At 40.3% G+C, this 22,990-nt stretch overlaps 1 protein-coding gene across 3 annotated transcripts; it reads right to left on the bottom strand.

Moving 5' to 3' along the window:
• Nucleotides 1–1,887: 1,887 nt before the first annotated feature.
• LOC113067439 (zinc finger protein 239-like) lies at nt 1,888–20,394 on the bottom strand. 3 transcript variants are annotated; one of them, XM_026239858.1, is made up of 4 exons: nt 20,054–20,394; nt 14,920–14,983; nt 10,199–10,667; nt 1,888–5,423 (listed from the first exon to the last, which is right to left on the bottom strand). In XM_026239858.1, the coding sequence occupies exons 3-4, from the start codon at nt 10,299–10,301 to the stop codon at nt 4,555–4,557; spliced, it is 972 nt and encodes a 323-aa protein (XP_026095643.1). In that variant the 5' UTR covers nt 10,302–10,667; nt 14,920–14,983; nt 20,054–20,394; the 3' UTR covers nt 1,888–4,554. The 3 variants fall into 3 exon arrangements, with proteins under 3 accessions (XP_026095643.1, XP_026095644.1, XP_026095642.1); XM_026239859.1 differs by having other exon boundaries at nt 14,927–14,983; XM_026239857.1 differs by lacking the exon at nt 14,920–14,983.
• Between the last annotated feature and the right edge of the window lie 2,596 nt (nt 20,395–22,990).

The raw sequence follows: 22,990 nt of genomic DNA, 5'->3' as shown, positions 1-22,990 counted from the left end.
GGTGCGGTGGCTCAGACTGTGAACTCTGGACTGGTGAACGGTGAATGTGACTCTGGCATCCCGGATCCCATGCCTGGATCTCCCCTGTGCTCCAGTTGATTTGTGGGTTATGTTGGGCCAGCCACGGCCTACCCAGGACGACGTCAATGGTAGCGCGAGGAAGTACGAGGAGGGCCAGTTGTTCCCGGTGTCCGTGGGGCAGAACGAGTTCCAGCTCGTGTGTCCTTCTAGTTATTTTGCCTCCCCCTAACGGTGATCCTTGGATGGTAGTGATACGGTAGGTGGTCTCATTCTGGGTGATGGGTATACGGTGCTTGGTTACGAAGTGAGATGAGATGAAGTTGCTTGCGGCTCCGGAATCCACCAGGACATGGATGGAAAGATTACGTGAGTTAATTGTTATCTGGGCTTTGATATGAGGTATGTGAGATACAGATGGGGTAATGGAAACTGTACTCACCATTGGGCGAGGCGGACGGACCGGGCAGGCGTGGATCAGGTGAGTGGCCTCGCCACAGTATAAACACAGCCGCTGCTGGATGCGGCGTCTCCGTTCAGAGGCATCTAGGCGGTAGGAGTCGGTGATCATGGGTTCCTCCTGGTTTCGTTGAGGCGAGGGCGTTCTGGCTGATGGAGAGATGGTATATGAAGCCGGGGAGGCACAAGCCGAGAGGTGCTGAGCAACATTTATAGTTTTTCTGATGAATGTCTCGAGATTGACATTATCGTCGTAAATGACCATTTGCTTTCTGATCTGGGGCTTTAAACCTTTACGGTATGCAGCTAGCAGGGCAGTTTGGTTCCAACCACTGGTGGCGGCTAATGTCCGGAAACGGAGACTGTAGTCGTGAATTTCCGTGGCTCCCTGGCGGAGATTTAAGAGTTCATCATGGGTTGAAAGAGGAGTTAGAGCCACCCCGAACACTTCCTGGAGGTGGGTGGCGAAGGCATCGAATGAGGATAGAACCGGACTCTGGGAGTTCCAAAGAGCCTCTGCCCATTGTAGCGCTCGTCCGGTGAGGAGAGAGATCACAAAGGCGACTTTGGTGGCCTCATTGGGGAATTTACTGGTATTCGCGTTGACGAACAGTGAGCACTGCAGAATAAACCCACTGCAGCCACTCGGTTCACCCGCATAGCACGCGGGACGTGCAAGGGGCGTGCTGTTGGTGGTGGAAGCACTAGTTTCGGTGGGTGGAGAAACTGACTGTATTACTTGGCGGAGGGCAGTCACCATTTCGGTGAACGGGTCCGAAGCCGCTCCCTGAGCAGCAGCGTTAACATCCATGGGAGATTTGAAGTTCTGTTTTTTAGGGGCTGGAATCCTGTCACATCCACACAAGGAGAGGAGAAGACGGGTAAGTATTTTCGTGAAGCTTTATTAACATAGGACTTCAACAGAGCTGGTAAGTGTGGTCACAGACGGTGAATCTTCAAGCACTGATCAATAGGTAAGTTCAAGCACAAAGCTAGGCCAGACAACAAAGAGTCACTTCCCTTAATCGCTGTGTCTGAATCTCCACAGAGTCACAATACGGTCCACAAGGAGCAGGCAGAAGATCCACAAAGAGTGTCCATGCAATCTTGATTCCAGCCGGTGAGTGAATGAGTGAGGTGAGTATTTAAAGGTGTGGTAATTGCTGGTGCAGGTAATCAGTATTCAGGTGACGGTTCACGTGAGCGGTGCATGGGAGATTGAGTGGATGGTGACTGGCAATGGTGACTGGGGCTGAGGGAACGAGCTGAGGGTGTGACACAAACAATGCTGTTCTTTCAATTTAGCAAAATAATAATACTAATACTACTACTACTTCTATTGAATATTAATAATAATAATAATAATAATAATAATATTTTCTTGTTAAAAGAAAGAAAAGGCTTAGCTTTAGAAAGCAGATGCAGCTGAAAAAAGCAAGATTTGACAACTGAATTTATTTGTCGGTCAAACTTCAAACAATCTTCAAAAATGAAGCCAAGTTTTTTTACCCATGATTTTAAACACAGAGTCATCCCTCCCAAATAAATTTTTGGGGAATTTGGAAATTCAGATGGACCAAAAAATATAATTTCAGTTTTCTTTTCACTGAAAATTAAAAAATTTAAGGAAAGCCAAGTCTTTACATCTGCCAAACATGTCATAAGAGACTCAAGACCCACAGAGACCCTCAGGCAAATAAACCTGAGTGTCATCTGCATAACATAACAGTGAAATAACATAACAGTGAAATGACAAACCATGTTTTCTAAAAATTGAGCCAAGTGGGAGCATATAGAGGGAAAAAAGCAAAGGAGCCAAAATAGAACCCTGAGGAACCCCACAGGGCAAATAAGCGTTACTCGAGTAATGTTCACCCATCTTGACTGAAAAACTCCTATTTGCAAAATATGATTTAAACCAATCTAGAGCAACACCTCTTAGATCAGCACAATGTTCTAAACGGTCAATGAGAATAGCATGATCGACTATATCGAAAGCAGCCGTCAAATCCAAGAGCACCAGGACTGCAAAATCACCTGAATCACATGATATCAAAATATCATTAAGGACCCTCAAGAGTGCAGTCTCGGTAGAATCGCATTTACGAAAACCTGACTGAAATGTTTCAAACATTGAATTGTCAGATAAAATTTTGTAACTGTGAAAACACTATTTTCTCCAGAATCTTTGAGATAAAAGGCAAATTAGAAATTGGCCTAAAATTTGTTAAAACTGATGAGTCCTGATTCTGTTTTTTAAGCAGTGGGTAAACCACTGCATGCTTTTAACAGTCAGGCATAATGCCAGATTCTAAACTGCGATTAACGATGAACAAAAGATATGGAGCGATGTCAATTAAAACTTGCTTAAGTAAAAAAGGAGGAATAATATCCAAGGACGAGCCTGAGGGCTTTAGGTGCTCAACTATTTCCAGCAAATCTGGAAGATAGATTAGTTTAAACTTACTAAAAATGTATTTGCGATGGAGGAATTAGATGGATTACAAAACAAGGGAGTTATCCCCAGCCGGAGATCCCTAATTTTACCATTGAAAAATAATAAAAATTCTTCACATGAAAGAGAAGAATCCCCAGAAAAACGACAGGCCGACGGATTAAGAGTAGCATTAATAATGTTAAAAAGAGTCTTTGGTCTAGAACAGTTTTTGTTAATAATATCTGACAAATGTCAACATTTTGCTTTTATCACTGCTTTCTGATATTTAAAAAGAGAGTCCTTTAAAATCTCAAAGGAAACATGAAGCCTGTCCTTTTTCCACTTTCGTTCTGCTCTTCTACAACAACGTCTGAGAGAACGAATAGAATCATCAATCCAGGGTTCAGAACGGGCTTTAGACTGAAAAGTCCTTAAAGGAGCCACAGCATTTAAAACATTAGAACAGGTGGAGTTAAATCTGGAGAGTTCATCAACGCTAACATCACAGGAAAAGTCAGTAATAGAAGGCATCACTTCATGAAAAATTGATGAAAAAGAGTCTTTGGTAGTATGAGTAATACGCCGAGAAAGACGGCCACGAGATGGGACTATAGGTGCAGCAGTAGAACATGGTACAGTAAACAAAACAGACTTATGACCGGAAAACCCATTTTCACAGACTTCTAAATCAAAAGCACTAAGTCAAGTGTATGGCCATCCTTATGAGTGGGACCATTAACCACAATAGAAAAGTCAAAGGCGTTCAGCAAATGGGTAAACCCCTTTGCTAAATGATCATTCATGCAGCAAATATGAACATTAAAATCACAGAGTATAATTATATGCTTTTTAAATAGTATATCGGAGTCACATCACTCAGGAACTCAGCAAACTCTGTTAGAAAGTTTGTATTAGATTTTGGTGGTCGACAGATTACCGCTATGAAAAGCGGATCACCAAGTTCTGAAACAAACAGTTGAAGTTCAAAGCTGCTGAAGTTAACGTTACTCACCACTGAGCGACAGGTAAAATGATCTTTATAAATAAATACAAGTCCGCCACCCCGACCAGTTGTGCATGGAGAATTAAAAAACAAACATTTAGATGGCAAGAGTTCAAAGGACTCAGATCACCTGGACAGGGCCAGGTTTCAGTAAGAAATAAAAAAAATCCAAGTTTCGGGTAGAGAACAAGTCTTTTAAAATGAAAGTCTTGTTAATCACCGATCTGGTGTTGATCAAAGCCATCCTTAAAGACAGAGGATTTAAGGTAGATACCTTGCATTGCTTTTGCCTGTTGCTGTCAGAGCAAATGTAATTACGGCATTCACGCTCTCCTTAGATGCTCTCATTTCCTGTCACAATGTGAAAACAGCACGAACATTCGTATTACTACAAAGATTTGTTGGATTTGTATTATCACAGTTTTTCAATTTGCGTTTACATGCATTTTCTCAGTCAGGCAATTATTTTTCACAGTGATAATGCTTCTTACATCTGTTTCAGAGAATCAGTGGACAAATATTCAATATTCAATTGATCACTCATGAGACACCAATATCTGCGTCCTAATTCGGTTCTGGTACATACTGGTTACATAGGTACCGGTGCCATTTTGGTACCTGGTTTCTGTACCCAAACCTACTGATACAGTTTCTTTCCAGTGTGGATCCTCTCATGTCTTTTCAGATTTCCTAACTGTCTGAATCTCTCGTCACAGTGTGAACACTTAAAAGGTTTCTCTCCAGTGTGAATCCTCTCGTGTTTTTTCAGATGTGATGACACACTGAATCTCTCGTCACAGTGTGAACACTTGTAAGGTTTCTCTCCAGTGTGGATCCTCTCATGTCTTTTCAGATGTGATGAGACACTGAATCTTTTGTCACAGTGTGAACACTTGTAAGGTTTATCTCCAGTGTGGATCCTTTCATGCTGTTTTAAATGGTAAGATGTAATAAAAGTCTTTTCACACTCAAAGCACATGTACTCTCTCACACCAGTATGTATTTTCTGATGTTTTATCAAATCTTTTAGAAGTAAAAAACTCTTTCCACACAAATGACATGAATGTGGTTTCTCCTTTGCATGAAGTTTCAGGTGTGTTGTCAGGTTTGAAGACCACAGAAATGTTTTCCCACATTGATCACATGTGTACAGCTTCTCTCTAGTGTGGATGTTCATGTGTGTCATAAGGTTTGATGACCGTGTGAAACTCTTCCCGCATTGATCACATGTGTGTGGTTTCTCTCCAGTGTGGATGTTCATGTGTAGCTGAAGGTTTGCTGATTGTGAGAAACTCCTCCCGCACTGATCACAAGTGAACGGTTTCTCTCCAGTATGAACTCTCATGTGTCGCGTGAGAAGACATTTGCGGCTGAAACTCTTTCTACACTGAGTGCAGGGGAAAGATTTTTTGTCTCTTCTTTTCTCAGGTTTTTCATCACTTCTGACATGATTTTTATCCTCAACATCACTCAATTCTTCTTTCTCCTCATTATCTTCTATCAACACTGAAACAAAAGTAAAAATGGTACATTTTAATTCAACTCCTTTTGAAAAAAAAAATTAAAAGACATGAGAAATTGAAAGGACATAAAAAAAACTGATATGGCAACAGAAAGCACACAGTTGCATAAAAACATTTCAGTAATTTTGATGCAATTTTATAAATGATACTTCCCTAAAACTTGTCATGAATGAGGTACACTGACATTCAAATTAGATTTAAAATATTATAGGCACAAAATTTTATAAGAAGGACTGCTAAATATGTTTGATAAATAACATGAAGGGTCTGAGGATCCTCAAATACATCAAGAGAGCAACCATACATTTGTTATGCTTTTGTTAATTTTTAATAATTTATTTATATATTAATTTATAATCATTAGTCATTTATGTAATGTATTGTTTATAGTTAGTAATGTACTTTAATACATGTACTTTATAGTAGTAAATGTATTATATCATTTTATTATACAATTTATTCATTATTTTATATTTTATCATCCCTTTGTTTCCTGCTTCTGCTTTTCTCTGGCTTTGCTCAGTGAACTTCTTGGTTTATAGAAGATGGTTAATACAGTTTTTGAACCAGAAAAGACTTAATGTTAATGTGTTTTTGTTATCGATAACCTGCTGACTATTCTACTGTTCAGGCACCAGACAAAATGGATATTTTCTCACAAGATCTGGCATCTGGGACTGGACCCAGTTCATAGAAAATGTCCCTTATTATTTGATTCTTCAGCTAAATTAATTATTAAAAATAAATATGAATATTTTTCCTGTTAAAGCAAAACAAAAATAAGAATGAGTAAGGCCTTCCGGAAGATTTCCTGGAGTGAACGACTGATAAAGCCCTCTGCATCACAGGTGATCCCGCCCACCTGTCACACAGCTTCTTCACTCTGCTGCCAACAGGGAGGAGACTGCGGAGTCTCCAGGCCAGGACCAGCAGACTGAAGGACAGCTTCATCCACCAGGCTGTCAGGAAGCTGAACTAGCTCACGAACTTGCCCCCCATCCCTCTTCTGCCCCAGGCACCACTGAACTATTAACCCCCCCCAGATCCCACATCCCCAGGTCTTTCCACCCTCCCCCCACTAATATATGATGACCTGCAACAGTCACTTTGTGCAGCATTGGTCTGCTCACTACCTCATTCAGCTTGGAACTGATGTCACTCTATTACCTGATCAGTCAGTTAAATAAAATAACTGCTCTTGAGCCCTTTGTCACTTTAATCAGACAGCAATAAAAATCTTTTTATCTGCACTGTTTGTTCACTTCACTGGTTTGATTGGTTAAATTCTCTGTATGTATGTACTGTACATGTGGAAGAATTGACAATAAAGCAGATTTGATTTGACTTGACTTTTGATCTCAAACGAGTGTCAACTTCTGCTACTCACAAATCAGGCAACCAACTGGACCTTATTTATAAACGAATCTGCTCCACTGATCATGTACTGGTTACTCCACTGCACACCTCGGATCACTTCCTTCTCACTCTTAACCTCAACATGGTCCCTGACACATCACTTACCCCTCCACAAGTCATCTTTGACGTAACCTACGCTCACTCTCACCCACCCAGGCGATCTACAATGGTTTCATCTTCGCTTCCTTCCCCTAAACTATTAGCATCTTTTGATGCTAACAATGCTACTTATACTTTCTGCTCCACTCTTACATCTTGTTTAGACACTGTTTTCCCCTTGTCTTTCTGACCAGCCTTTACCACCCCTTCTGCCCCTTGGTTATCTGATGTTCTGACGTTCAAACACCATTATAAGCTTAGAGCTGCTGAAAGTTTGTGGCACAAATCCAAAAAAACTACTGACCTACCTCTCTTCCTTCTCTTATATGTCTCCACTGCTAAAATGACATAATAACATAACAAAATTAACAATTAATCTAGCTCTCGCATGCTTTTTAAAACATTTCCTTCACTCCTTTGTCCTCCTCCTCTCCCGCCTGCTTCATAATAGCTCACGACTTTGCCATGTTTTTCATTAATAAAATTTAAAACATCAGTGCACAATTTTCCACACCACAATTCGTCAAGCTCATATCACCAGCAAACATACACTCATTTACTTCCTTCTCTTCACTCTCTGAGGCAGAAGTCTCCAAACTCATCCTTTCTAATTCCCCACTACTTGCCCACTTGATCCTATTCCATCTCATCTCCTTCAAGCCATTTCTCCTGCAGTTGTACCTGCACTCACTCACATCATTAACACATCCATCCACACTGGTGTTTTTCCATCATCATTTAAACAGGATTGTATAGCTCCATGACTTAAGAAACCCACCCTCAACCCATCTCTTTTAGAGAACTACAGACCTGTTTCCCTTCTTCCTTCATTGCAAAAACACTTGAACGAGCTTGAACCAAGTCTCTGCTTTTCTCACACAGAACAACCTCCTTGACAGCAACCAATCTGGCTTCAGAAATGGACAGTCAACTGAGACTGCCTTGCTCTCAGTTGTTGAAGCCCTAAGACTGGCAAGAGCAGAATCCAAATCTTCAGTACTTATCTTGCTTGATCTGTCCACTGATTTTGATACGGTTAACCACCAGATCCTCCTATCAACCCTACTGGCAAAGGGCATCTCAGGAACCACACTCCAGTGGTTTGAGTCTTTCCTATCAAATAGGACCTTCAAAGTATTTTGGAGAGGTGAGGTGTCCAAGTCACAATATCTAACTACTGGGGTGCCTCAGGGCTCAGTTCTTGGACCACTTCTCTTCTCTCTCTACATGGCATCATTAGGTTCTCTCATTCAGAAACATGGCTTTTCATACCACTGTTATGCTGATGACACTCAACTCTACCTCTCATTCCATCCTGATGATCCGATGGTAGCTACTCGCATCTCAGCTGTCTAACAGACATTTCTTGCTGGATGATGGACCATCACCTTCAACTCAAACTTGCCAAGACAGAACTGCTTGTGGTTCCAGCAAACCCATCGTTCCATCAAAATTTCACCATCAAGTTAGGCACATCAACCATAACTCCTTCAAAAACAGTCAGAAGCCTTGGAGTTATGTTACTTTCTAACACCACATTGCAAAAATTGTCCGGTCCTGCAGATTTACTTTATTCAACATCAAGAAGATCAAGCCCTTTCTTTGGGAACATGCTGCACAACTCCTTGTTCAAGCTCTTGTTCTGTCCAGGCTGGACTATTGCAATGCTCTCTTAGCAGGTCTTCCAGCCAGTTCTATCAAACCTTTACAATTAATCCAGAACGCAGCAGCAAGACTAATTTTAAATGAATCCAAAATAATACACATCACACCAGTTTATCAATTTCCACTGGCTACCAATAGCTGCTCGCATAAAATGTAAGGCATCGATGTTTGCCTAAAAAACTACCAATGGCTCTGCACCCATTTACCTAAATTTGTTACTTCAGACTTATGTGCCCTGTAGAAGCTTACGTTCTGCAAGTGAACGTCGCTTGATTGTTCATCCCAAAGAAGCACAAAGTCACTTTTACAGACTTCTACATTAAATGTTCCCTCCTGGTGGAATGAATTCCCCAACTCAATCCGAGCAGCTGAGTCCTTAGTCATCTTCAAGAATAAGCTTAAATCCCATCTCTTCCATCTTTATTTGACCCTCTAACTTTAGCACTCACTATTCTACACTACTCTATTCTAAAAAAATTAATAATAATAATTGACCTCTCTTTCTTATCTTTCTGTATTCTATTTTCTTTTCATTTAATGTACAATTTTTAAAATAAGACCTCTAACATTAGCTTGCTCTATTCTTTTTCTATTATATCAATTTTCTTTTTATTATATTATTTAAAAGCCCTTGCTACGTGTACTGTGTTTAAGCTAACTGAGACTTGTTATAGCACTTTTATATCATTGCTCTTTTGATGTTTTGATTCTTCGCTTTTGATAAAAGCGTCTGCTTAATGACTAAATGTAATGTAAATGTTTCTGGACTTGGGAACATTTCAGTTGCGTTGCTGTCTATGCAGGGTCAGAGAGCTCCAGATTCCATAAAAAAAAAATCGTAATTTGTTTTCCAAAGATGAACGAAGGTATTACGGGTTTGAAACGACATAAGGGTGAGAAATTAACGACAGAATTTTCATATTTGGGTGAGCTAATATTTTAAAGCACTAAACTTTCATTCAAGTGTATGTTTCATTCAAACTCTAATATCTTATTAGCTGAATAAAAAGCAGAAATGTAAACACAATAACTCAAACTCTGCTAAATGTGTGTTTTTCAAGTCTTCTCAACGTAAAAAACACTGGAATAAGATATTATAGAATATACGTTTGAATAGCGCCCATAAGTGCTATTACTCGTTAATCAGAGTTTCTTGTTAGTTAATGGTTAATGTTAATAGTGTATTAGTAATTTGTTTCTTGTTTAGTTATTGTCATCAACAATGGAGCAGCATTCTAAAGTGTTAGTGGCTTTGTTTTAAAATGTTAAAGATGTTTGCGATGTTCTCGGCAGTTCGTGAGGATTTGTCAGTGTCAGTTGGTCTTCACCGGAGACATTTAGAGTTGGATCACCACCTCTCAGAGCCTTTTTTATGCTCTTTTTTTTATGCTGATGCATATGCATTTATTTTATGCTTTGATAGCCATATTTCTGTAAATGAAGCTCTTCTCTACTTCTATAAATAAATAAACTGTGCTGCTGCAAGCAGTGTAAACTACGCTGCCATCCACCTTGACTGTGTCACTTGACCCATAACCGTCAGCAATATTAATGAACTAATCAGGAATAAACACCAACCTGTTTGTTCTTTAGTATCTTCAGTGTGTTTGATTTTACAGGGTTTTGGATCTCTTATCTTCTCTCTGTCCCCTTTAATAAACTCAGCCTTTGCAGATTTCATCTCTTCCTGATGATTTGATGATCCTCTTCACTTGAGCTTCACTGATGATGATGTGATTGTTGTGGGAGGAGCTTCACTGATGATGATGTGATTGCTCTGGGAGGAGCTTCAATGATGATGTGATTGTTGTGGGAGGAGCTTCACTGATGATGATGTGATTATTGTGGGAGGAGCTTTACTGTTGATGCAATTTTTTGTGGGAGGAACTTCACTGTTGATGATGTGATTGTTGTGGGAGGAGCTTTACTGATGATGCGATTATTGTGGGAGGTGCGTCACTGATGATAATGTGATTGTTTTGGGAGGAGCTTCACTGATGATGTGATTGCAATGGGAGGAGCTTCACTGAACAGATTCACTGAATTTCTGTGTGGAAAAGCAGATTTACCAAAATCAACAACAAATTAAAGAAGCATTAAAGGTATAATAAGTGTTGCATTTTCAAAACAATAAAGGCGAAGCTTGATGACGCTCTGAAGGACAATTTTCACAGATGAGGGAATGGATTCATTATTTTATGCTGGTTACACAACAAAAGATTTTTTACATCTTATAAGACTTTCAAAATGTGAAAGACCACAAACATGAGGATAAAAAATCCTAGATTTAACCGTTTTGCTCCTATAGTGTGTGGTGTGCCAAAATGTGACAAAGACAGCACACCACACACAAACAGATTTTCAACCAGAGTCTCGACTGTGAACACAGAAAATCTTGCGAGATTTCAGAATAAGCATTCCGGACAATATGCAGGAAGAAATTGCAATAATAGTGTTTGGAATGATTTTCACAGAAAATTCACAGGGAAAAAAGAAAAGGGTTTGGGTGAAGTTCTGGAGACGGCAGGGATATGGTCTGTACAAGTTACAGAGTGAGCTAGTGGTGTTCAATGGTCACAAAATAACACAGATATGCTTTTTTATTCCAGGCAACCCGTAACTCATGTTTTTCCAACCTTATACCCAGAAAAAGTGCATTGGAACGGCAGTCACACCCGTGACTTCCCACCCGTGAACTCGTACTAGATCGATGTACTCCAAGTTCTGAGTTCTGACGTCACATAGCCCGCGAAACAACGATGTCAGCCCCTACGGTATAATATTGCTTACGGATGCAGTGTTTATGCAAGTGGTACACATTGAAAAAATTGAGTCGTGGTTTGAAGTCATGATTTACAGGCTCAAAAACCTGCCTGGAACGCAGCATTAGATCACTCTTTAAGAACATGATCATTTGCTTCCTGATTGGATATTGTTTCATTTCACGTGATAATGTTTGTCCTCGGGGAGGCTCCGACGTTCTTCGGATCAGGTTCAGACACTCTTAACACACCTCACAGCAAGGGAACATCTGATAAGATCATCTGTAGAACCTTCAAGATAATAGGGACATAGCTAGGATTGTCGGAAGGAGTGAAATCGGCACAAAATCAGCCCGATTATCTTTTGGTGTGTACCCAGCATTACTCGCTGTAGATTCTATTCCCTCTGGATTTAATGTTTCTAAACGAAACATGGTTAGAAGAAAACTGTAGTGCAACAGTCCTCAATGAAGCAGCCCGTCTTTACTTCACTTTCATGAGTGTCTGCAGGACTGTTAGGAGAGGTGGAGGTGTAGCTGCTCTATTTAAAGATATCTATCAATCCAAGCAAGTGTCATTTGGTCAGTACTTGTCTGTTGAGTATCTAGGGAGTGTGCTGAAAGGTTTATTATTATTTACAGGCCTCCAAATACTCTCTAGCCTTTGTTGAAGAGTTCACAGAAATGTTATCAATGATTTCCTCAAAGAAAGAGTTTTGCTATTGCAGGGGATTTTAACATTAACATAGATATGATACCATATTTTCCGGACTATAAGTCACATTTTTTTTCATAGTTTGGCTGGTCCTGCGACTTATAGTCAGGTGCGACTTATTTATCAATTTATTTGACAAAAAACCGAGAGAAATGAACCAAGAGGAATGAACCAATAGAAAACATTACCGTCTACAGCCGCGAGAGGGCGCTCTATGCTGCTCAGTGCTCCTGTAGTCTACCACTGAAAACAACTGAAAACTGTTAACTGGAATATTAACTTAAAGACAACTAAGAAAGACTGAATGCAAACAAAATGCCCCCAAAACGAAAACCTATTCTGCAGATTACAAACTGCAGATAGTAAAATATGCAGCCGAAAACGGTAATCGAACAGCAGAAAGAAAGTTTGGAGTGAGTGAGAAATTTGTGAGGGACTGACGTAAAACAAAGGTTACTTTAACTCAAATGAAGAAAACGAAAAAAGCTAACCGCGGTCTGAAAGCAAGATGGCCAGAGCTGGAGGAACGAGTCCACAGATGGGTGTGTGAACAACGCGCTGCCGGGAGAGGCTTGTCAACATTGCAGTTGTGTCTCCACGCCATGCTAGTAGCCAAGGAGATGAATATAAATGATTTTGCTGGCGGGCCTTCATGGACAACGTTGTCTCAGAAACTGCAAGCAGACTTCCAAGCCAAGCTAAGGTCGACAGTTTCCGTGAGTTTGTTGAAAAGCAGGTTACTGAATACAACATGTCACCGGACAATATTATCAATATGGATGAGGTCCCCCTCACGTTTGACATCCCCATGGGTCGAAGTGTCGCAGAGAAAGGGCAGAAAACTGTGGATATAGTGACAACTGGTCATGAGAAATCACACTTCACAGTGGCACTGGCATGTTGTGGAGATGGATCGAAATTGCCACCGATGGTCATTTTCAAACGGAAAACCATGCCCAAAGACGAATCTCCCCCCACAGTTGTCGTGGCCGTGAATGAGAAAGGGTGGATGAATCAAGAAATGATTAACATCTGGCTTACAAAGTGCTACACTAAGCGTCCTGATGGCTTCTTAAAAAACACCCAAAGCCCTGCTTGTGATGGACAGTATGCGAGCGCACATAACGCCACAATTCAAAGATAAAATAAAAGCGTGCAACTCCATACCTGTCATCATCCCTGGAGGTTTAACCAAAATACTCATACTAATAAGGCAGTCTTGCGTCGCCTGTGGGAGGAGTGGATGGTGGATGGAGAGCACAGCTTCACGGCAACCGGGAGAATGCGCCATGCAACTTATCAGCAAGTCCTTGGATGGATCGACACATCATGGGCTTGAGTGACAACCGAAACCATCCTGTCGGGATTCAGAAAGGCCGGAATAACTGGAACTGATGCGGAGTCTGACGACAGCCCCGCAGAAGAAGAAGAGACGGCGCTTCATCTTCCTCCGGAGTTGGCGGAGTTGTTCAGAAGCGACACAGAGGATGAAGAATTCAACGGATTCAGTGAAGTGGAATAAGATCGCGGGAGCTTTGTGAACTTGCTTATTGTTACCGGTAACTGTTGGACTCGATGGCTTGTTATGTTAATTTTAGCCTATTCAGCCTTCCAGGTATGTTTTTATGCTATTTATGAAGCTAATTGTTAATGTGTTATGTTAACATACATATTCAGTCTGTTGTTCTGTGTACTATTGGCTCCCTATCAAACATCGTATAGATTTTAAAATATTGCTTATTACTTATAAAGCCCTGAATGGTTTAGCACCTCAGTATTTGAATGAGCTCCTTTTACATTATACTCCTCTACGTCCGCTACATTCTCAAAACACCTAGAATATCAAAATCAACTGCGGGCGGCAGATCCTTTTCCTATTTGGCGCCTAAACTCTGGAATAACCTACCTAACATTGTTCGGGAGGCAGACACACTTTTGCAGTTTAAATCTAGATTAAAGACCCATCTCGTTAACCTGGCATACACATAACATACTAATATGCTTTTAATATCCAAATCCGTTAAAGGATTTTTAGGCTGCATTAATTAGGTAAACCGGAACCGGAAACACATCATTAGAAGAATGGCATCTACGCTAATATTAGTCTGTTTCTCTCTTATTCCGAGGTCACTGTGGCCACCAGATCCAGTCTGTGTCCAGATCAGAGGGTCACTGCAGTCGCCCGGATCCAGTACGTATCCAGACCAGATGGTGGATCAGCACCTAGAAAGGACCTCTACTGCCCAGAAAGACAGCGGAGACCAGGACAACTAGAGCCCCAGATACAGATCCCCTGTAAAGACCTTGTCTCAGAGGAGCACCAGGACAAGACCACAGGAAATAGATGATTTTTCTGCACAATCTGACTTTGCTGCAGCCTAGAATTGAACTATTGGTTTCGTCTGGTCAGAGGAGAACTGGCCCCCCAACTGAGCCTGGTTTCTCCCAAGGTTTTTTTCTCCATTCTGTCACCGATGGAGTTTCGGTTCCTTGCCGCTGTCGCCTCTGGCTTGCTTAGTTGGGGTCACTTCATCAGCTCTCGTGGCTGTAGACTGTAATGTTTTCTCTTGTTTCTTGGTTCTAAATAAATGCAACTTATAGTCCGGTGCGACTTATATATGTTTTTTTCCTCGTCATGATGTATTTTTGGACTGATGCGACTTATACTCAGGTGCGACTTATAGTACGAAAAATATGGTAACTGTTTTAAACACTAAGTACATAGCACTATTTGATCTAGTCCTGCAACAACGCATCAACATCATCGATTACGTCAACTACCAAAATACATTTACATGAGGAAAATGTGTTGAAGCATCATACTGTTTACATTCATCTCGCGTAATGGCGGCTTCTGCTCCTGGGGATGGAGAACTTTCCAGAACACCTGAAAAGAGAAGAGATGATGATGACCCCTCAGAGGACCTCAGATGATGCTAACCCTCGAACAAAAAGCAGAACTAACAAATATTGCCAAAAAAGTGATTGTTTCATATAATAACTGCTGTTAATAGTGTCTGGTTGACTACATCTTGTATTAATTTTTCTGAAAATTCCTGTCATATGCACATAAACTGATCACCACTTATAAGCTATTACTAAATATTGTAGAAATTTTCCGTAAAGGTGCTTTGCAATGATTTGTATCGTAAAAATGAACTGAATTGAACTGCGATGCACAATCGCCTCAGAAGAAAACATCTTGGCGCTCTCCGACCTCAAAAGAACGAGCCATCTGTGTAAGTATTGATTATTAAAATTAGTTGCATTATGTTGCATTCATACCTGCTGTGTTTTGGTCAAGAATTAATTAATATATGCTATGTAATAATGGTAATGCTAATCGGTAATGCTAAACCGTTTTAAAGATAGTGTTCCAGTGGACAGAGATCATAACATTAGCACAGAATCAGTTCAGAATCAATCAACAAAAAAAACAGTTCAGTTCATTTCATTAATAAATCATTTATTAACGAGGTTTTCAGAGACATGCTAAACATATCTGTGATTGTGTACATTGATGATATCCTGATCTACTTTAACACCCTTCCTGAACACGTCCAACACGTGTATCAACACGTCCGAGCAGTTCTCCAATGCCTCATCCAGTACCAGTTATACGCCAAGGCTGAGAAGTGCGAGTTCCACACAACTTCCACCACTTTCCTGGGATACATAATCAGTCCCGGAGGGGTAGCCATGGACGAAAAAAAGGTTAACGCCGTGCTCAACTGGCCTGAACCCTCAACCCTTAAGGAATTGCAACGATTTCTGGGATTCGCAAACTTCTACAGAAGATTCATTAGGAACTTGAGCACTGTTGTCGCTCCGCTCACCTCACTGGTCAAAAAAGGAACTCATCGACTCCAATGGTCAGATTCCACTCACAAAGCTTTCCAAACCCTGAAACAATGATTTAGTAACGCACCCATCCTCTATCACCCTGACCCCTCATTGCCCTTCATTGTCGAGGTGGACGCCTCCAAAACAGGCATTGGAGCTATCCTGTCACAACGCCCAGATCCTGCCACCAAACTGCATCCGTGTGCTTTCTACTCTAGGAAACTCAACTCGGCAGAGCGCAATTACAGTGTCGGGGATCGAGAACTCCTTGCCATGAAGGCAGCCTTTGAGGAGTGGAGGCACTGGCTAGAGGGAGCCACACATCCGTTCACAGTACTAACAGATCACAAGAACCTGGAATACTTACGCACCGCCAAACGCCTCAATCCCCGTCAAGCCAGATGATCCTTATTCTTCACACGATTCGACTTCTCGGTAACCTACTGACCCGGCTCCAAGAACACTAAAGCAGATGCCCTGTCACATCAATTCGAGGAGGAGAACATTCCATCTGTTACAGAACCCATACTACCGTTCCAGGTGGTGGTTGCTCCCATTCAATGGGATATCATGACGCTACTCCAACAACAAAGGGAGCAATATTAATAAGGCATCCAAACAAGCTCCCGCCGGTCTCCTGCAACCATTACCCATTCCTCAATGACCCTGGTCACACATTGCCATTGACTTTGTTACGGATCTTCCCAGTTTACAGGGTTACACCACCATACTCACCATAATAGACCGGTTCTCCAAGGCTTGCAGATTCATCCCTTTACCCAAACTACCTACCGCTCTCCAGACGGCAGAACACTGATGCAACTGGGTCTTCAGATTATACGGCCTACCCGAGGACATTGTGTCAGACCGAGGACCGCAATTCACCTCTCAATTATGGTCAGCCTTCTTCAAAGCCCTAAACATTAATGTCAGCCTTACCTCTGGGTATCATCCACAAGCAAACGGACAGGTGGAGAGGCTCAACCAAGAGCTCAACCGCTTCCTCAGAGCCTATTGTAATCAGAATCAGGACGACTGGGCACGATATCTCCTATGGGCCGAATACGCACAGAACTCCCTTATTAAGCCATCTACGGGTTTAACCCTCTTTGAATGTGTGCTGGGATTCCAACCACCAATGTTCCCATGGTCAGGAGATCCAACAGATGTTCCGGCGGTAAACGTCTGGATGGCACGCAGTGAAGTGGTATGGAATCAGGCTCATGTTCACCTGCAACACGCTGTAAGGAGGCAGAAGGAGCAGGTGGACCTCAGAAGGCGTCCAAGTCAATATTATCAGCCAGGCCAGTGGGTATGGCTATCAACACGGGATCTCCATCTCCGGCTCCCGTGCCGCAAGTGGAGTCCAAGGTATGTGGGTCCATTCCAAATCACTAGACAGATAACTCCAGTTTCATTCTGGTTGGCACTGCCTAACACATACCGTATCTCTCCTACTTTTCATGTCTCCTGCTCAAGCCCGCTGCTGGTCCCAGAGACAAGGGAGAGGGGAGGTCCCGTGCACAGGCCCCTCAACCCATCATCATAGAGGGCGAGGAGGCTTACCAGGTCCAGGAATTGCTCGATTCCAGACATCGAGGTAGAATCCTACAGTATCCGGTCGACAGGGAGGGGTACGGTCCAGAGGAACGCTCATGGGTAAACTCAGAGGACATTCTAGATCCCAATCTTGTCAATGAGTTTCATCGTCTACATCCTGGTAAACCGGCCCCTCGACCCCGTGGTAGACCCCGACGTCGTGTGCCTCCTCGCACCAGGAGTCGCTCGCAGGGGGGGGGCACCCTCACCTGAATACTGACACACACGCATCCATTCATTCACTTACACTGACAACACTACACTTCCCATAAGCCCCGTCCTTGGACTCTGATCACCTGCACAGGTGATCGTCATCAAGACTGTGTATTTAAGCTGGACTTCCACCACAGTTCAAACGCGAAGTCTTGATTTGATGTGTCTGTCATTTCTGAGCTTTATTACCCGTGTTTGATTTCCTGTTACCGATTCTGCCTGTTATCTCTACGTACCTTAGCTGCCTGCCTACCGACCCCTTGCTTGTTACTGGATTAATGATTCTCTGTTCTGCCCACACTGTTGATATTGCTGGTTCCGACCATTGCCTGTAAGACTACGAGCCTTTATAATAAAGCCTGCATTATGGATCCTATGTCGAGTTCTGGTTCATTACATGCACAACATAAATGTAGTTTAAGGTATTATTATTATTATTTGTATTACTATTTTAATACATTATTTATTCGATTTTTTTTATTTCCATTTTTATTTTATTGATATATTTGTATTTGCATTTTTAATGTAATTTGGCAATTAAAAGCATTAAACGGGTTTAGTTTTCATGGTTATTAATGTCTGCAATTTCAGCAATAATAAATTTTTTGAGTTATTTTAAAATATATATCTTATCTCTTGTATATTTAGTATTGCACTTTAATTAAGAAAAAATACTTTAAAGAAGTTCCAGATCTTTACTGCACCATTGCCTAACATCACGACTTAAGGGACCGTTCTCAATTACCTCAGTCACCTCTATTTATACAAGTTCACTAATCAGATAAATAAAAATAAATGCTGTAATTCACCAACATTTTTAATCCTTTTTATTTTTAACATTCAAAAATGTTGTAGCTCATATTCAATAAGTTAGCTCGGCCACTAGCTTTTACTAAAACTTTGTTTTACACTGTGGCTGGAGTTTGCAGACGGTCCCTAAACAACACCTGCGGTTATCCAGAGGAAATTCATATTCAACCGATGAGAAATAACGGTAACAAACTTGCAGCAGCAAAAACAAGAACTGCGTTGGTGTGTTGTTGTTTTTTTAAACAATGACATATGATTTATTTCAATAGTTTTTGAAAGCAAGCTGAAACATCTTGTCTGGACACTACTGAACATACTACAGCCAATGTGTTATTCAACCCTGTTTTTCTGGTTTTACTTGTGAAAACTTAAGTGTTCAAATATTATTTTGGGTTGAAAAGGTTCTGAAGGTATTTTAAAACTACTTTCTTTTCTTCCGAATCTTTACAGGCCTATTTAAAGGTCATTGTCTTGTTAAAATCATTTTTAAAACATATGTTCAATGAAACTTTAACATTATTTAAAAAGCCTGCAATTTATATAAAATGTCAGTCATTTATGATACAGACTATCATGAATGGTCTCAACTTGAACTTGAAGTTGGAGTCTCTTGATGTATTTATTTAATGTCATGTTCAATCCTGTTTGATGTAAAGTCTCTTTTATAATATGATGGGTTCAGGACAATGGACAGTTCAGCAAGAACGAAAACCTCAATCAGTGCAAATAGATTATGACATTTCTAAATTTTAATACTAAATCAAAAGACAATACATTCGAGGATGTAAAAGATAATATCCAGCTAACAGTAATTGGACTGATCCCAAGTCTTTACTACACATAAAACAATAGAAACAGATCTGTAAAAACTCAGTGAGTGTCATGGATTATGATATTAAGTGAGTTTAATGTTAGACGAATACAGAAAACTATACAACCATAAAACAGAATAATGTATCTTTGTTAATTTAACATCTGGACAACAGTGATGTATAACTCATTATAATGATCACAGCTCTGTATCAGACAAAAAAACAGAGATAAAAAAAAATAAAAGAAAACCTGGACTATAGTTTGCTATTTAGACTCCTTATGAGGATTTCCAACTTGTTTAAGAGCCCTCCTTTAAAAACTATTGTAGTGGATCATGTGTAATTGGATAAAAAACACCTTCATCACATGGCTAGTACAAATGGAACATAAAAGGGCAAATATACATATATTGAAGAGTAGTATTTTCTATATGGTCAAATAAACAATTTTCCAAGTCGCTCTGGAGCATTCAACCCTTAAGCTACTGAAGTGAATCATGTGTCAATGGAGAAACCCATTCAAAATGTCAGTGATAGGTATAGAACAACACATTGAAGGTTTGTAGCATGGTCTTTGAGACTTGGTGTATCTGTTATACCATTTAAAGAATACATATATAAATCCTCTATTTACATCTGTGTTTCCCCAAGCAGTTGCAGTCAATACATATGTCTCTTACCTCTTGTATCATGAGATGCAATAGAAGCTTCAATACTCTTCCCACCAGGGTCCGACCCGTTCAGTGGAAGGTCCCTGCTGCTATGCGATTCTTTTTGGAGATTTATGTATAAATTCAAATAATAGACTACTCAATTACTCAGAGACCTGTTTAAAATAATCTTAACGCATCACCATTGGAAAGAGTTTTGCTTTATTAAAACAATAACCCAAGCAAATTATAAAAGTGAACAGTGCAGAGTCTTCTCCCCGAATTGCAGCACAAAAGTGTTCCAAACCTAGCATTTTATAGCCATGCATAAAACCTGTCTTCTCTTTCCGTTTCCCCATATTCAGACAACGCAGACACACACACACACACACACACACACACACACACACACACACACACACACACACACACACACACACCCAGTACTCTTTGTGTGAGCAGGGCATAGCTTGCAATGGCTTCTCAGGCCAGGAAGTGTGAACTTTGACATAGTTAGCAACCTCACAGTAGTTGCTTTTCTACATCTTTTGTAGAAAAGCAAACTAATCTATATTTACTTTAACCAATTACAACATTTTAAAGGTGTAGTCTAAACAAAATGCAGTTTCTAAACATTTCAGAACATTTCTTCAAGACAAGATGAAACACATTAACACAACATTGAAGAAAGAAGATCCATTTTGCAACAATATTTATTGCAAAATGCACCTCCTTGCACAATCAGTAAACAAAACGTATACATACGTGGCCGTTTTTAACTGTTGAGCTCTGTTGAAACTCTGGAACAGGATGTGCATCTTAATACTGCCTCTAAAACATTTCAGATGTTATCGCAGAAGTCTGTAATCTCAAAGTTTTCATATCATTTGCTAAAGACTGTAATTCCAAATTAAAATTCACCAAATCAATAATTTCCTTCAACATTCTCATCATTTTCTTATTCAAATCCTCCTGTTTCAATAGAAGTTTAATTATTTTCCTTTTTCTAAAAATAATTTCCTGCTGCTCTATCAGTTGAGGCTCCGTCCTATTGTTTCCAGACCTATTGAACACGATATATTGACAATATAAAGCAGTAACTCTTTCAATAATGAGTTGAAGTATGTTCTTTTCATTTAGCTAAACATTTAGAAGATTTAGTCTGTTTATTTCAGAGCTATTGAACCGTGTAATGTGTCAATGATGAAAACCGTTTTAACACATCAGGAGTTTTAATTGAACATATAAAGCAAATAATTGTCCACTGAAGAGTTGTTGTTCTTCAGGTTAAAATAACCATAATCCACCGTGCTCTATAACAGTTCACAGAGCCTTTTAAAAGGCACCGAACTGAATAATTGGTCATTTAGGAAACCAGTGAAACAGGTTGAGAGGAGCTGTTAAACATATAAAGCAAATGATTTTTAACAGGACAGGAATTTTTAACTCTTCCTCATTCTTCTCATCCTCCACCTCATTCTTCTCATTCTCCATCCCCTTCTCCATTTCCTTCTTCTCATCCTCCTCCTCATTCTCCTCCTTCTCCTTGCGGTCGGTGTCATATTATTTAGTTTATTAATTTTTTAAATGTACGTTTGTATGACATATCCACTGGTTATCACCAACACTTCTATATTTAGCTGTAGATCAAGCTGTAGACCATTACTCTGCCTCAGAAGCCTGTCCAAAATCAGTTCATGAGACTGTAAACAGACCGGACACTCTGCTCCCGTTAGTGGAACTCAATCGGTGCTTACATACTTATCACAGATGAAGTAAATAAAATGCAGAATTTTCAAATACGCAGACGTTTCAGAACATTTCCATGAGCAACAGACACTTTTATACTGCTTAATACTGTGACATATTTTTCAAGAAAAAAGTTTAACATGATCATATGCTGTTTAAATACTAATACAGTGGGGTTTATGCTTTGATCTGTGTAGTATGATAAACTTGACTCAATACAACAGTGCGACTACATTAAAAAGCTTTTACCATTCTAAAATGCAGATTTGTGGCCGTATTTGTAGCTTCAAATGTTTAATAAACCTCGAACATCGCGATCGTTGTCGTGTGGTGGATCTGGCCAATCGTGAACAGCTTTGTCATCATCAGCGCTTCTGCAGTCACTCTGGAGAAACTGCAGCCGGCTGCTCTCAAAACACTCTCGCGGTACTTTGATGCCACGCGTGACAACGTACAGAACCGAGCAACAACATTCCTAAGTAATGATGGACTATGCCACAATTAATTATTGTTTACATCGTTTCCACTGTTTATGATGACGATGTTCGAGAGAGTCCAGTGAATGCATGATCTGAACACAACTGTAGCGTTCATCGCCATGTGTGTCTTAGGATGTAATTTAACTGAGCAGGGAAAGTTTGTTTACCTTATATTCTCAAACTACACGCTCTCCCATGGAAAACAAACCAAGCAGACATTTTCTCTTCTGTCGGAGGGCTCAAGTTAATAAGAGCACTCTAAAGCCACAGGTGCAGACTCGAGCGGAGCTGCTTATATAATTAAACCATGGTTAACCATTCATTAAAGAAGCAAATTTTAACCCAATGCACGCATTTCCAAGCACTTATCTAAATCCAAGCAATTTTTAATTAACCTTGAAAACACTGTATTCAATTTCCAGCATTTTCAAGGATTTCAAGCACCCGTATGACCCTGTACGACGGCGAATGTGATGTGTATAAGCCTTGTGTGTGTGTGTGCACTTCGGATGGGTTAAATGCAGAGCATGAATTCTGAGTATGGGTCACCATACTTGGCTGAATGCCACAACACTTATCTTATACAGCACTGAACATTTTCATCATTCACAACAGTATTCAGCAAAAATAATCAAAAATGGCGATGTCCATAAACAAGGTTTTTGCTGGTTTTATGAAGATAAATACAAGACTTTTGTGACTTTTTAAATACCAATTATAGAAAATTCAAGGAATAAAC

Source organism: Carassius auratus, linkage group LG28B (assembly GCF_003368295.1).
Source record: "Carassius auratus strain Wakin linkage group LG28B, ASM336829v1, whole genome shotgun sequence".
Lineage (NCBI taxonomy): Eukaryota > Metazoa > Chordata > Actinopteri > Cypriniformes > Cyprinidae > Carassius > Carassius auratus.
The sequence above is the reverse complement of the archived record's forward strand: the minus strand, read 5'-3'. Positions and strand labels throughout refer to the sequence as shown.

Excerpts from the sequence above, each read along its gene's own strand:
- LOC113067439 (XM_026239858.1), bottom strand. The coding sequence starts at position 10,301 with ATGAAATCTGCAAAGGCTGAGTTTATTAAAGGGGACAGAGAGAAGATA. Across the intron at positions 5,424-10,198 it reads AGATACTAAAGAACAAACAG|TGTTGATAGAAGATAATGAG; the intron begins GTTGGTGTTTAT and ends CTTTTGTTTCAG.